The 14,838-nt window shown below is 36.5% G+C and overlaps 1 protein-coding gene across 1 annotated transcript in view; it reads right to left on the reverse strand.

Moving 5' to 3' along the window:
• The window catches only part of RAPH1 (Ras association (RalGDS/AF-6) and pleckstrin homology domains 1), a gene marked incomplete in the record, with an annotated part of 100,441 nt that overhangs the window by 31,339 nt on the left and 54,264 nt on the right, over nt 1-14,838 (reverse strand). Inside the window, 3 exon segments of the mRNA XM_072418784.1 lie at nt 615-731; nt 10,958-11,469; nt 13,810-13,915. Of these exon segments, the coding sequence (XP_072274885.1) occupies nt 615-731; nt 10,958-11,469; nt 13,810-13,915 (735 nt within the window).

The raw sequence follows: 14,838 nt of genomic DNA on the forward strand, positions 1-14,838 counted from the left end.
GTTGTGTAATGGTATTGTTTACTTTATTTGAAAATTTCAATAAAAACTTTGAAACAAAAAGAAAAATTGAAAGTAAAATGAATAAAACTGAAAGTGTTTTTTTCTGCAAACAGAGCATGAATTGATTTACATTGACTGCAGCTTTAAAAGGTTAGTTCTTGTTTTAAAGAATACTTACCTTTGGAATATTTACAGCATGGTCACAGTTCTACCATTAATTAAGGCATTTAGTTAGTGAACAAAGAGGAAAGTTTGCACTTTCCTGGACCACCCAAATCGGTCTCATAGGACATCAACTTTTAGGGTTAAAATTGCTGCAAAGAAGTTAATCTGTGTGTAGATTTTAGACTATAAAAAAAATTCAGTTTATAAAATAACCAATTAATGTTAACCAAATAAAAAGCCTCTAGAGTCAGTAATAAGGAAAAAAGATATCCCTGGAGATACCCAAATATATGTATGAAACATCAAAGCAGGTTCAGTTACAGGAAGGAGAGGAACCAAAGCAGAATCTCCCTTTGCCATTCATAGTTGCCTCGCTGTGTTTGATACAAAGGCTATAAACTGGCTGCAGTCTACACTAAAAATCTGTGAAGATAAATCCTTCAACTTACAGAACCTGCTTCCGCCTCTTCTTTTGTGAAGTCAAGATGACGTCTGGCTTGAAAAGGTCTTCCCAGGGTAACATGCTGTGAAATTGAGACATGGCATGTAGGGGAGAGATGGGTGCACTGACACAGAATGGAAGGAGCGTGAACAGAGGGGGGCGTGCAAGAGTGAAAATAAAAACCAGAAAAAAAGGAAAAGGACAATATAAATACAAACACTTTTTAGATTGCCATGCAAAGAATAATTGCTAACATAGTGCTGGAAAAACAACAGACAGAAAACAGACCATAACCAAATCACAAAAACAAATAGTTTTAGTAAAAATAGTGGAATAAAGAACAAAAAACACTCCAAATTCTAAAAGCTGCAGTGCAGTGGTATAACTGCCATTTAGTATACAGAAAATGTCCTTCTTAATTTTCATGAATATAAAAAGAAAGAAAACATTTACTGAATGTCACGGCAAAGAGTAAACCCAATGTATTTTACCAGTTGCTTAGTAGGACTTTCATTCAGAGAAGTACTGCTGCTTTCAAGTGGAATGTAAACTCAAAATTGAACATATGCAGATCTGCATTGCATATGCTCAGTACAGATCTTTATAGCTTTGATTTTTGTCTGGTTCATACCATTTTCTACTTAGAGTAATTAACTCCGGATGGGGAACGTAGCATTTGCAGCTGTATATTGCCTTTGATAGGTGCAGGAACACCATGCAAAACCAAAGTTTTGAAGGTAATAAAGACACACCCAAAAATAAACTGCCATTGAAATTTTATATATCATTGAAATAGATATAACTGCTTCCCTGAGTGCACCCTATAAAAGAAGATGAGGGCAGCATGGTGGGCTCAGAGGTTAGAATTCTGGCCTTTGCAGCACTAAGTCCCAGGACACTATCTGCATGGAGTTTGCAGGCTCTCCCCTTGTTTACATGAGTTTCCTCCGAGTACTCCAGTTTCCTCACAAAATCCAAAAACATACAGTCTGGATAGAGAGGCAGGAGGTGGCTTAGGGACTTTTGTGCAGTTTGAACAGCTAAGGCTTGTTTTCTATCAGTGTGTGAAATTTCCAACGGGTTGGAGCTTTTTTGCCTTTGTGTGGAGCCTGAAGAAAGCAAATAAGATTGTAAAACCATAGTGTAAGGGATGAGGAGCAATCAACATATCCAATTCTAGCAATAATCCAGGTGTATGAACTTACAGAGGGGATGTCTCTGTACTGGGGGGTCTGCAATGGGGGCCTCTACTGGGGAGCACCCTACCAGCCATAATATGCCTGCATTGCAACAAGAAGTATATGACATCATTGGATCTTAAAAGGCGTGTAACGAAAAGGAAAATGTTTTATTTGATATTAGAACATCACAAAAGGCAGAAAAGGCAGATTAAACTCAATTTTCTAAGCAACATGAAATGAAGACACACATTTCTTCTCATGATCGATCACAATGAATTTTTATAAGTCCCACTGAGGTTACAATTTAGATCTAACTTGGAGAATCAGGCGTCCTGGAGTTATTATAGGAGTCCAATTAAACAATCCCTAAAGGAGCTCTTGATGATTTTAATAAATGTTTAAGTTTTAAAACTTATCTGTTACTATGGTTACTAGTGTGTGCTTTGGGAACAGGGGGAATATCCACTCAGTATAATAATTAAATGACATCTATGGTTCTGTCTAGGGCAGATATTAATGCATGCTGGTGCAGCTACCTACCCCCCATTAATCGATGAGCGAACGTTATTTTATTTATATTTAGTAGCAATCACATACTGCATTTAAAAAACAAATGTTTCCACAATATGAACAATTCCTGCATATACATGCGTTGCATCTGCAGATACCAGTGTGCTACGGTGCATTGTACTGGTAAATATAAGGAAGAAAGAAATTTTACATGCTCTGCATGATGAGAATGTTTTCAAATGAATTTGTTTATAATTCAAATGAAAATTAGCTGATCAGTAAATAATGGCATCTAAAAGATGCAATGCCACTTCCCAATTAATTGAATCAATATTTATATTTGTGCAGAAAAACGGGACTTTTTAGGCATAAAATAAAATTAAACAATAAATCATTTTAAAACCACAATAAAAGTTTGTACAATTGCCTATACAACATAAACAATGTCACAAAATATTTTCATCACAAATTCTTTTTAAAGGTGTTGAACAATGATCTCTTTCTAACATGTGGTCTCTTGGTAGTACTATTCTACATCAACGCGTTTCGTGACTCTAAAGTCGCTTCTTCAGGATGAATCAAAATCTAAAGACTACTATGCAACACTGATAACCAAAATGCATAATACTTTATCCAGTTGTACAAATGGAACCACAGCAAAGAATAAAGAGTGATGATAGCAGCAAGATGGGCAGAAGCAGCAGATGTAATTGAGGAGCCAGGTAATTCAAGATGGAGATGAAAGCAAAAAACCACCATAGGGAATGTTCTGTTTGATAAATGGTATCCTGCACGCTGCACTGTCCATTCCAGACTGCTTCCCACTAACTCTCCCATTTTAAGGAGCCGCGGGACTGGCGTCTCACACGTGTGGAGACCCGCCCTTGCAATCACATCATCATGTTGTGATTGCAGGGACGGGTCTTCACACTCTCAATCTTCATTCTTTGCTGTGGATCCATTTGTACAACTGGATAAAGTAGTCTATTGCATTTTGGTTATCAGTGTTGCATAGTAGTCTCTAGATTTCGATTCATCCTGAAGAAGCGTCTTTATAGTCGCGAAACACGTCGATGTAGAAAAGTACTACCAAGAGACCACATGTTAGAAAGAGATTCTTGTACAGCATCTTTAAAAAGAATTTATGATGAAAATATTTTGTGACATTGTTTATGTTGTATAAGCAATTGTACAAACTTTTATTGTGATTTTCAAATGATTTAATGATTTAAAAGTCTTTATTGTTTAATTTTGATTTATGCCTAAAAAGTCCAGTTTTTCTGCACAAATAAAAAAAAAAAATGAATTTGTTTAGGAATTGTGGTCATATATTTTGTTGTTCATTTTTACACTTGCAAATTAGTTTTTGACACATTTATATATCAGAAAGAATAGAGATGTGTCACAGATTTTCTAAAAGTTACTGGAAAAAGAAATCTGTTACCATGCTTCATTTATGTCTGCCCACTTTAACTTGACGTGCCAGGTGTGGCACCTAATCTCTCCTAAAAGAAAACCCTGCATGAAAATGAAAAGTACTACTATTCAGTAAAGCCTTCCAAGTAAAATGTCAGGAAAAAAAGACATCATGGGATAAAAGAAAAAGTTACTTGGCTTATATGTCACTCAGCCAGTAATTGATATCTTTTCTTGTATTTTGTTTTCCAAGCATTTTGACATGGGAGCCTGGGGTGCTTCTAAAGAGCAGTAACTTGTATTATGATGCAAGGTCCGCTTTGAAGTGAACATAAAGCAAAAAAGCTAACCTTTCAAGCCTGGGTGCTACACTACTGTCTGTAGTGTGCCAATCTGCTCCCTAAGCATCTTGCAAGTATTTTCCATATTCATTTATGTGAATTCCTGCTCCCTTAATGGAATGCAGTGGTTCTCATTACAGGAGAACTTGGTAAAGCAGCAAATGTTTTTATCTGGATTCAGTCAAATACTACTGATGGCCATGGAGCAACACAGCTGCAGAATTTCAAGATATGGGCCTTGGAAAAGATGAGCATGTTTTGCCTCCTTATTAGATAGATATTGCTTTTTGCTGTTTGACCCAGTAATGACAGGGTCACTTGAATGAGCACCTTACAACAATGACTAAGGTGCAAGTCAGTCAATGCAGTGAGTTGAAAAAATATTGCCAAACCACATTATTATAGACATATCACCTAACACAATACAATTACCATAACTTTTTTATTCTTAAACATCCATATGGTTTAAATTTCTTTAATTATCAGAGTTTTACTATGCGGACAGGAAGTTCATTAGGAAAACAAAGGAAACTTTAGACTTCTATTCCCAGCATGGGATTCTAAGAAACCTCTTTTCCAAGAATTAACCCCCTAGTGAAGATGTTGTAATCAGAGGGGACCCTTGTTCTAGCTCCACAGAAAAGTATTAAAGTTCTAAAGAATAAAGAAAAAGAAACTTTGCAGCATCCAGAGGGCAACTAAAAATACTAAAAGTATAATTACATTTAGCTTATAAGGCTGCATTTTCTAAAATGTTATTCCAGACAAATCATCTGTGTATGTAAAAGTGAACTGAATAAAATAGGAATTGTAGACAAAATTAGTCTATTTGCTTGCATTTATTTTTGTTGGTAGATGCACTACTCCTATATTATGCACAGCCCATTTATACATATGTGTTACAGCACAGTACATACATGGACACATTTTGAATGTGAAAGTGTTAAGGTTTAGCTCTGTCCTAAACAAGGTGCAGCACTTTTGTGATCAAGTTTAATGGTTAACTGGTGGCAAAGTATCACCGGCTCCCCAATAGCCATTTGATGTGACTGACAAAAACACTGCTGCAACTCACAAACAAAAGTAAATCTCAGTCTGAGATTATGTATGTTTTACTGGTGCATTTTATCCCAATAGAGTTATCACTTAATATGAAAACATTTTCTGAATGTCTCTCCAAAAGAAAAAAAAAAACCAAAAAACAAAATACAATGTATTTTAATAGTTGCTTAGTTGGACTTTCATTCAGAGAAAAGTACAAAATACAATGTATTTTAATAGTTGCTTAGTTGGACTTTCATTCAGAGAAAAGTACTGCTGCTTTCAACTGTAAACTCAAAATTGAACATATGCAGATTTGCATTGCATATGTAATAGCCCAGTGCAGATCTTTATAGCTTTGATTTTTGTCTGGCTCAGACCATTGTCTACTTAGAGTAATTAACTCAGGAAAGAGAATGTAGCATTTGCAGCTGTTTATTGCCTTTGATAGATGGAGGAGCACTTCATGCAAAACCAAAGTTGTGAAGGTAATAAAGGACCCCCTCAAAATAAACTGCAGTCTCAATTTTAGATATCATAGAAACAGATATACCTGCTTACCGAAGGCACCCTATAAATAAAAATGGGGGCAGCACTCTGGCCTTTGCTGGGTCTCAGGTTTGAATCTTGGCTAAGGCACTATCTGCAAGTTTACAGGTTCTCCCTGTGTTTGCGCGGGTTTCCTCTCACATTCCAAAAATATGGTTAGGTTAATTGGCTTTCCCCCAAACTTACCTTAGACTGTGTTAATGACACATGGCTATGGTAGGGACATTAGATTGTGAGCCTCTTTGAGGGACAGCTAGTGACATGACTATGGACTTTGTAAAGCGCTGCGTAATATGTCGGTGCTATAAAAATACTAGTTAATAGTAACAATAGTATTAGGATTTCAAGAACTGCTAACAGCTCACCCTGATTGTGAGGCTACGTCTTGCTATTGGTATATGAAAGAACCCAAGTATTTAGGAGTTCCAAGGAAATAGCTTTAGAAAAAAACAAAACTTAAATATGAACTGGTAAGTTTCAGGGAACACTAAATATAAAAGTCTAAAAATATAACATTGCTGCAATGTTTGAGTCTGCTGGGAGTTTGAGATATTTCACACTAGTAATTTTGTAGCAGAGATTTGTGGCACTTCAGAGTTGATGGTGTAGCCATCTTTAATGTTTGTAAGTGAAAACCACTGGCCATACTCACAAGCAGATGCATTAGGAAACCTGATTACTACTGTACATGAAGAATTTGTAGCTAGGTATGAATGTTGAGCTACAAATGACCGATGTCACTGCAACATGTACCTTTGTATTGTCTGAACCTGTTGTATTCCTAGCTAAAAATGCACCAAGTAGAGCAATGCTGTAGCTGCAACAAGTCACTACCACAAAAATACTTGTGTGTCCCTTAGAACTTAATTTTGTGTGTGCTGGTAAACGTTACAGTCAGTCTTTAGAGATAACATTTCGCTAACCAATTTAGCGATTAAAAAAAAACACATCTGACTTCAACCTTTCTAGTGACCAAAAATTTGAAAGCTCAGTGAGCAATTCCAAAATGATGTAATATGAGTCTGGTGCCAAACCCCAGTTACGCACAAGATGTCATAACAGGCATATAGCGTTTTAGTGAGGTTAATAACCTTTTATTAGGCAAGGTTTCCAGCAGAAGAAGTAAATCAAAATACAGATGCTAGATAGAGGAATTTTGTGTCTGATTTTGGTTAACTTCAGTCCAGTAAATTCTTTCCAGCAGTCAATCTATCATCACTTCTTCTCTTTTGGCATTCCTATTATTTCTACTGAACATGCTTTAATTGTTCAGAAATAAGGTTTTAAAGTAAAACCTAAAAAGTAAAACTTCAACTTCAGACGACTTTAGTTTTGAAGTTTGTTTGCATATCCCAGAGATTGGGTTCAAGTTCTCATTGTTGCGTTTTAGAAAAATGTGCATCATCAGTTATTATTGTATAAGGAAATAGATCACCTAGGGGTGACTGCACCTTGCCAAAGATGTGGTGGTATCTGAGCCTCGCATTCTAAAGACTGAGTGACACCCAAACACTGAGAAGTGCACACTTATATTTTGGCTTATGAACTTTACAGTTACTCAGCTGAAGATAATGTTTATTATAACATGGACCTGAAACTATGTGGAAATTAGGAATCCAGCTTTAAAGTTCCATACACCTTTAGCTCTTCTGCGCTGAACTTTGGGCAGTGGTAAACCAAGGAAATTGGTGATTACACTAACAAAGTGGAGGCCAAATAAAATAGGGTTTTACCTAGATGTCAATATTCAATAAGATCTCTACACATAGCTTAAAAACATTTATAGAATTTAAAATGTCAAATTTTCTTGCAACTCCTCTAGGAAAATAATCCTGCCAAAAGATTTTCTATGTCCTGCTTCCCAAAACATCAGCTTAGGGGGAAAAAAATCTTTCCTCTTTTCCTCTGAGAAAATGATTATAGTTTTATAAAACAAAACCTTTTTTTTTTTATCACCTACAGTGAACAGACTGACCTCATGGTTAAACAAAGGTTGCTACAAAACATTTACCAAAATTCCTAGCCCTTGTTTGACTACCTATTTAAACTGATATTGAGATCAAGACTTCTTTAATTACTAATAGTCCTTATCAAACTAATTCCAAAAGTCTTCTTGGTCTTTTAGTTTTTTCCTGTGCGCTCACGTCACTTTACCTTTATTGTACCAGATTCCAGTAAAGGACATATGAACATACTGTAACTTCTAACTTGGAAAAACTTGAAATATTAGCACAAATAAAATGATCCCTTCAGCTATTACGTTTTCTGCTGGCTCTCCCTCCAGGAGACAGGTTCAGTTGTTCTACACTTTTTGAATCTGTAGCTGCGACGTGCTCTATCTTTAATGTATTATCAGTTGAATGTCTCTTCTTCAGAGTTTGTACCTTTGTTTCCTCAGGCTCGGGACTAGGTTTTCCGAACTCAGAGGTCTAGCATTCCCCTGCTGTCTCATAAAATTCCATCAACAGTAACATGCAAGAGCTGAGTTATAAAACTATGTCCTTTTGGTATCATACTTTTGAATGCTTACATCATTACTTCCAAGCCTCAAATGTATGATAGAGGTGAAGCAAAATACTGGTACAATGTTATTTTTTTTATCTTGCCCAACTCCGACAGGTTTTTGGGAAACTGTACAGGGTGTTAGGCAAAAAGGTTCACTGAAGCTGCTGTTCCTAATGACCCCGAATTTTTTTCTGCTGCACCATAATAGAATTTCCCTTAAGGCATATTGTGGCTCTGTTCCTAAAATCTGGTTAATCCAAAGACATCCTGTATACCAGTGGTATGGAAACAGGCAGCTCCTCCAACAGTTGGTATGTCGTTAAATAAAGGTAATGAAATAATCTTAATGGAAGACCTAACCGCCGGTGTGAAAGGAACCAGAGAGATAGTCTTGATTATGCCATGCATTGGAGTGTTACGTTCTTTACCCCACTGTACCCACCATCAACAGTGTTAATTGACCAGACTCGTACAGGCAAGTAGCTGGCCATGCCTAGCCTTGCATACAGTTGTAAGTAAAATAGATTCCAGCGGAAGGTTGAGCTTACAACTCTAATGTAGGTAACGGCAATTTGGGACAAAACGTGCAGCCTTTGGATCTGCTTTAAAGTTCAAATCCAGACACACTCCACTTACTAAATATATTTGCATATTCAAAGTTATCAAGAAAACTGTGAATTAAACCCCTCTAATACTAGTGCAATTACCTAGGTAATGTTTTATTTTTGCTCACATCCCCTATCACCACCCACCCCTTCTATTTTGACATTCCTCATTATTAGTCTTGCTGCTGTCTTTGGACACAAGCACTATTTAGAGCAGCGGTCCCCAAACTTTTGGAGCTTACAGATTACTAAACGATCACCAGACTCTAAAACACACACATATATATATATATATATATATATATATATATATATATATATATACACACACACACACACACACACATACACACATACACACATACATACAGTAAGGTCCATAAATATTTTTTTCTAATTTTGGTTCTGTACATTTCCACAATTTTAAATGAAAACTGCAGACTTTCAGCTTTAATTCAGTGGGTTGAACAAAAAAAATTTCATAACAATGTGAGGAACTAAAGGCTTTTTTTTTTTTTTTACACAATCACTTCATTTCAGGGGCTCAAAAAGTAATCGGACAAATGAAAAAGCTGGAAAAAAAGTTCATTTCTAATACTTGGTTGAAAACCCCTTGCTGGCAATGACGGCCTGTAGTCTTGAACTCATGGACATCACCAGATGCCGGGTTTCCTCCTTTTTAATGCTCTGCCAGGCATTTACTGCAGCGGATTTCAGTTGCTGTTTGTTTGTGGGCCTTTCTGTCCGAAGTTTAGTCTTCAACAAGTGAAATGCATGCTCAATTAGGTTCAGATCAGGTGACTATCATGGCCATTGAAAAATATTCCACTTCTTTGCTTTAATAAACTCCTATGCCTACTTCCTGGAGAGTGTTGTTCACTTGGTTGGCTGTTGTGAAGGGGTTTCTTTTCACCATGGAAATGATTCTGCGATCATCCACCACTGGTGTCTTCCATGGCCGTCCAGGTCTTTTGGCATTGCTGAGTTCACCAGTGCTTTTTTTTCTTTCTTATGATGTACCAAACTGTAGATTTTGCCACTCCTAATATTGTAGCAATTTCTCCGGATGGGGTTTTTTCTGTTTTTGCAGCTTAAGGATGGCTTGTTTCATCTGCATGGAGAACTCATTTGACCGCATGTTGTCTGTTCACAGCAAAATCTTCCACATACAAGCCCCCCCCTTCAAATCAACTCGGGGCCTTTTATCTGCTTAATTGATAATGACATAACAAAGGAATTGCCCACACCAGCCCATGAAATAGCCTTTGAGTCAATTGTCCAGTTATTTTTGGGCCCCTGAAATGAAGTGATTCTGTAAAAAAAAAGGCTTTAGTTCCTCACATTTGTATGCAATCTTTTTGTTCAACCCACTGAATTAAAGCTGAAAGTCTGCAGTTCAACTGCATCCGAGTTGTTTCATTTAAAATGAATTGTGGTAATGTACAGAACCAAAATTATAAAAAAGTTGTCTCTGTCCAAATATTTATGGACCGAACTGTACATACACTGAAGTTAGTTTTTATGCAGTAAAAGTACCTCCACGAAAATGTCAAATGTAAACAGACATTCTAAATGAAACCATATAAGTGACAGAGTGTTGAAAGGGATACACAAACACAGAGGAGGAATGTTGCAATATGAGGAACCCTAGGCAAACAGTTAAACTTACCTGTAAATGAATTCTAGCTTAAAGTACCATTACAGTGTTCAACTCAGAAGCTGGGTGAGAATAAATTGTAGGCGGTGGCAGCCCCTGTATTGTGACCCAACTCTTCAGTAAGCACTCAAAAACAGCCAGGTAGTTACTGAAAAGTGCTGGGTGGTGCACCCAGCTAAAAGGGGCTGGAGAGAACACTGCATTATACTATTATATTACTCATGTTTTCATATTCACTCACTTTTTACTGAACATGAACAGATCGGAAACAGATCTGCTCAACTTAGCTAAAGTCCCAGGTAGGCCTAGTTTACATAAATTGTGTTCCCTACAGTTTACAGAAATTCCATTTCTACTGATGTACCAACACATAAGCACTGCATAAAATTTTCCAAGCATTAAAAAAAGTTCATGTACACAAGGCCTAACAGCAAAAATTAACACCTAATCACATCTCCAAAAACAGTCAAATTCCAGAAAAATGAATGACAAACTTTTATGGTTATTATGTAAAACTTCCTAATTGAATTTAGTAGTTGTCTTACCTCAGATATGGGCTGGCTTTGCTGTACTAGTTCTAATTCTTGAGGTCTAGTCATTTTATCAATATCCAGGGAGTCCATGCTTGAGGCTGCTGAGGTGATGCTAGAACGAGAGGAATTACTAACGGAACGGAGATCACTATCACTGACTGTGCCTGCAGAAGCCGTTCGTCGGTGATGGATGGTTACCACTGGTTTAGCTTCTTCCACAACCGTCTGCCGTGCTGCCTCATCCATGCTTAGAGAAGCTTGTTCCAACTGTGCAGTGATGTCATCCAAGGAGTAGTTGGCATGAGAAGGTTTGGTTATTTTTCCAGATGAGGAAGGCACTCCTCTTAGGCTGCTCTGTTTTATGCTTGTACGGCCAGCGGGTGGCTTTTGAGAAGCCTTACGTTCATGAGATTTTAGGGTGTTCTTGGAGGAATGTGATCCAATGCTACTAAGTTCCTGCTCAATAGAGCAGAGATCAGCCATGAGAGCATCCAAATCCACAGCATCCCCTTGATTTAGAGCTTCTACAAATTAAAAAAAAGAAAATGGTAAATGATAGTTACTATAATATTTAGAGAACATAATAAATGTTACACATCCAAAAGAAACTGTGTGAAGTGCACAGCATTATATATTTTATTTCCATAATCTGAACAAATAGCAATCAAAGGCACTTTTAACAAAACAGACTAGTTTTAGTGGATCAGATGTGGCCACCTTCTTAAATCAATGTTTTTATTAACCTTATCACACGCATGGCTCGAAGACTTTTCCAGAGCTGCCCCGACTCTCTGGAATGGTCTTCCTCATCCTATTTGGCTTGCTCCTACTTTCTCCTCCTTTAAAAGGGCACTCAAAACCCATCTTTTAAAACTCCCCCAGCCGTCTTCTTCAGTCTCCTAAACCCTCACTACTTCCCACCATTCTACATTACCCCTTCTATTGTCCCCCCCCCCCAGAATGTAAGCTCCTCTGGGCAGGGTCCTTTCCTCCTCCTGTGTCACGGTCTGTATCTGTCTGTAATTTACAATCTCTAATGTACAGCGTTGCGTAATTTGTTGTTACTACTAATAAACAGTATTTATATAGCAATATTAATAATAAAAATAATAAACAACTTCAAATATCTAATATTTCACAACCATTTTTAATAATTTACTTTAAACCATGGTAGACATCTCAATGTCCTGCTCTGGTGAAAACAAACAGCAGAGTGTGACCATAATGTTTGGGTAACTGTAGAAATTGATATTAAATTAACCATAGTGCAACATGAAGATATATAAATGTCAGCAACTCTGGCCAGTCTAGTGCAAATGCAATAAAGCATGAACTTTAAGCATGAAACAATCTTGCATGTTGCCAATCATTCCTGTAATGTACACGGAGCACAAATTAAGTTTAAAAAATGTCAGCAATCATTTATTTTTAACTTTAGTTCTGCTTTACGCTTTTTTTTTTAGCTTGTTTTACTAATGTTACAATGATAAAGAGGGAAAGAGGAAATGTAAGTGGTAAAAAATAAAAGATGTATGAAGTATTACTTTCATAGTATACCAGTTAGTTCCTCTTTAATTTTACTAACAATATTTGGTAAAACACATTGAATGTGGTGTGTGTGCAATGTGAACACACAGTATCTGTACAAGGCAAAAAAGTAAAGCCTGTGGCTGAGGTATGTACGTATGTGATTTACATCAACACTGACCAGCTATGACCAAATGAGAAAGACAAAGGCCATGGAAGAAAGACTGGAGAAGCAGGAATGATGGAGATGTGAAGAAAAAGTATAGAGGTGCCAACGTCAGAGCAAAACAAAAAATGTGCATTCTAAAACATTAAGGGTAACTGCTTCTGCTGGTCTGCCAGCCCTCATTTTGCTATGAAAATATAATGGCAACAAATGCCATTTAGGAAAGCTGACTGAAATAAAAAAACAAAAAAAAAAACAAACAAAATCTTTGTGAGTAATATTCAAATTCATTGTTGTATTCATTATGATTAATGGTATCCAGCACACAGGTAAATCTACTTGAGATAGTGTGACAGTAGTCTAATATTACCATAAACAGTCATACTGACTCATTACAGGATGTGAGCTGTCTCATCTCCTTTATATAACTTAGTATTGTTTTTATAACGCATATTTCCTGCCAACAATATGTAACATTTTTCTAACTATCCTTCCGTCCTGGTGACCTTGACACAGGAATGAGGACAATATTTGTGAATATTTTTCCCAGGTGCTATAAAGAGAAAACAACTCATGATCACCATAACTACAAAGTAACCCAGGTACACCAACATTTTCACCCTAAAAGGTAGAAATGAAGCATTAGCATTTGAATTGGCACGTTGTCAACTAATTAAAAGGCTCCTGTATTAATTTTTATGATTTCTCTTTCTTGCACCTGGCTGCCCTGATAACCAAATTCTTATTGCTGCTAGTATTTGTATTACCTTCATATCCTGTAACTTATATGCATATCCCCAATTTAAGTACTACCTTCACTTTAGAATAGCCACCACATCAGTGTTGCTATTACTTCAGATTTCTTTTTATCAGTTAACAAATTCTGGCTGTCTATAATGTTTCTTTTTTAAATATGTTTAAGATTAAAAATGTCAGCCAGATAAATGAGAACAATTATATATTTTCCACTTTCACCACTTGACACCGCAAGCAATGATATTCTAAAAGGACCTCACTGTCATTTTGATAATTTGTTGTAAATTGCCCGTGATTTGAACTCCCTCCCTTACATACATATTTTACATGTCACAAACATTACATAAAAATATGTTTAAAAACCTAAACAATGTATCAATTGTCATATTGTTTATTTAAACAAATCATCACTTACCATTAATGTTATACATAGAGAACCTATATGAAAAATTTGCAAGATTGGTATCCTGGCGCAGTGGAGACCTTTTAACTGGTTCTTCTGGCTTCTCGGTATCCAAGCTCTAAATTGGTAAAAACAAAAGCATAATTTTTTAAATACAAAAGGCAACAACTGAAACAAAATCTCAAAATGACAAAATCTGTTTTTCTGAGCACCCCTGCATAATGTTTTATTACCCGTTAACATAATACAATGACCAGAAAAGGTGAGAATTCGAAAACAAGAGCAAACCATTTACCACAGTTGCTATAACAGGGAGGGGAAAGGGGGCAGTTTGCATGACTTGCAGAAGAAATCTTTTGCTAAACACAGTTGAGGTTGTGGGTAATCTTAGGGACTGAGGCTCTTCTGCTGTCTCATGTAACTCTTTAATGACCAAGACAAACTCTGCAGTTGTTTCTTTTTGCATATCAAAGCACAGCTTGCTCCAGATGTTAAAGAAATGTCTAGGCTCTATTTTTTTTTTTTTTTGCTTTGTTTGTGATTAACTCACAGTGAGGATTTTATACAGTAACTGACACCATTCTGCCTAATATGTTGAGACAAACATCTGTCCTAATTGCATTTAAGTAAATAATGTACTGTTCTGACTTACATCCAAATTCAACTTAAGAACAAACCTACATCCCCTATCTCATATCTAATCCCGAGGACTAACTGTATGCGAGTCTAAAGCTGCGTACACACTTCCAATTTTTATTGGAAGACTTCTTTTGGAAGTCTGTTTGAGGCTGGCTACCAGCAACTACTGTCCGGACTATACAACTTTGGCTGGTTCCATTCAGTTTAAGACCTCATCGGAGTAAGGTAATGGCCAAAAATGTTTAGAATTGTATTGTGCCATACATGTTCATACTGTTATGCAAGGTAAACAATATATTTTAAATATAAAGTATACTCGGTATATATAAACACATATATGTTTAGCATTTTTAGTGTTGGTAGATCATTTTGACTTGGTCATTTCAAAAGTAGCTTGCATTG

The sequence above is a fragment of the Pyxicephalus adspersus genome, chromosome 7, assembly GCF_032062135.1.
Source record: "Pyxicephalus adspersus chromosome 7, UCB_Pads_2.0, whole genome shotgun sequence".
Taxonomy (NCBI): Eukaryota; Metazoa; Chordata; class Amphibia; order Anura; family Pyxicephalidae; genus Pyxicephalus; species Pyxicephalus adspersus.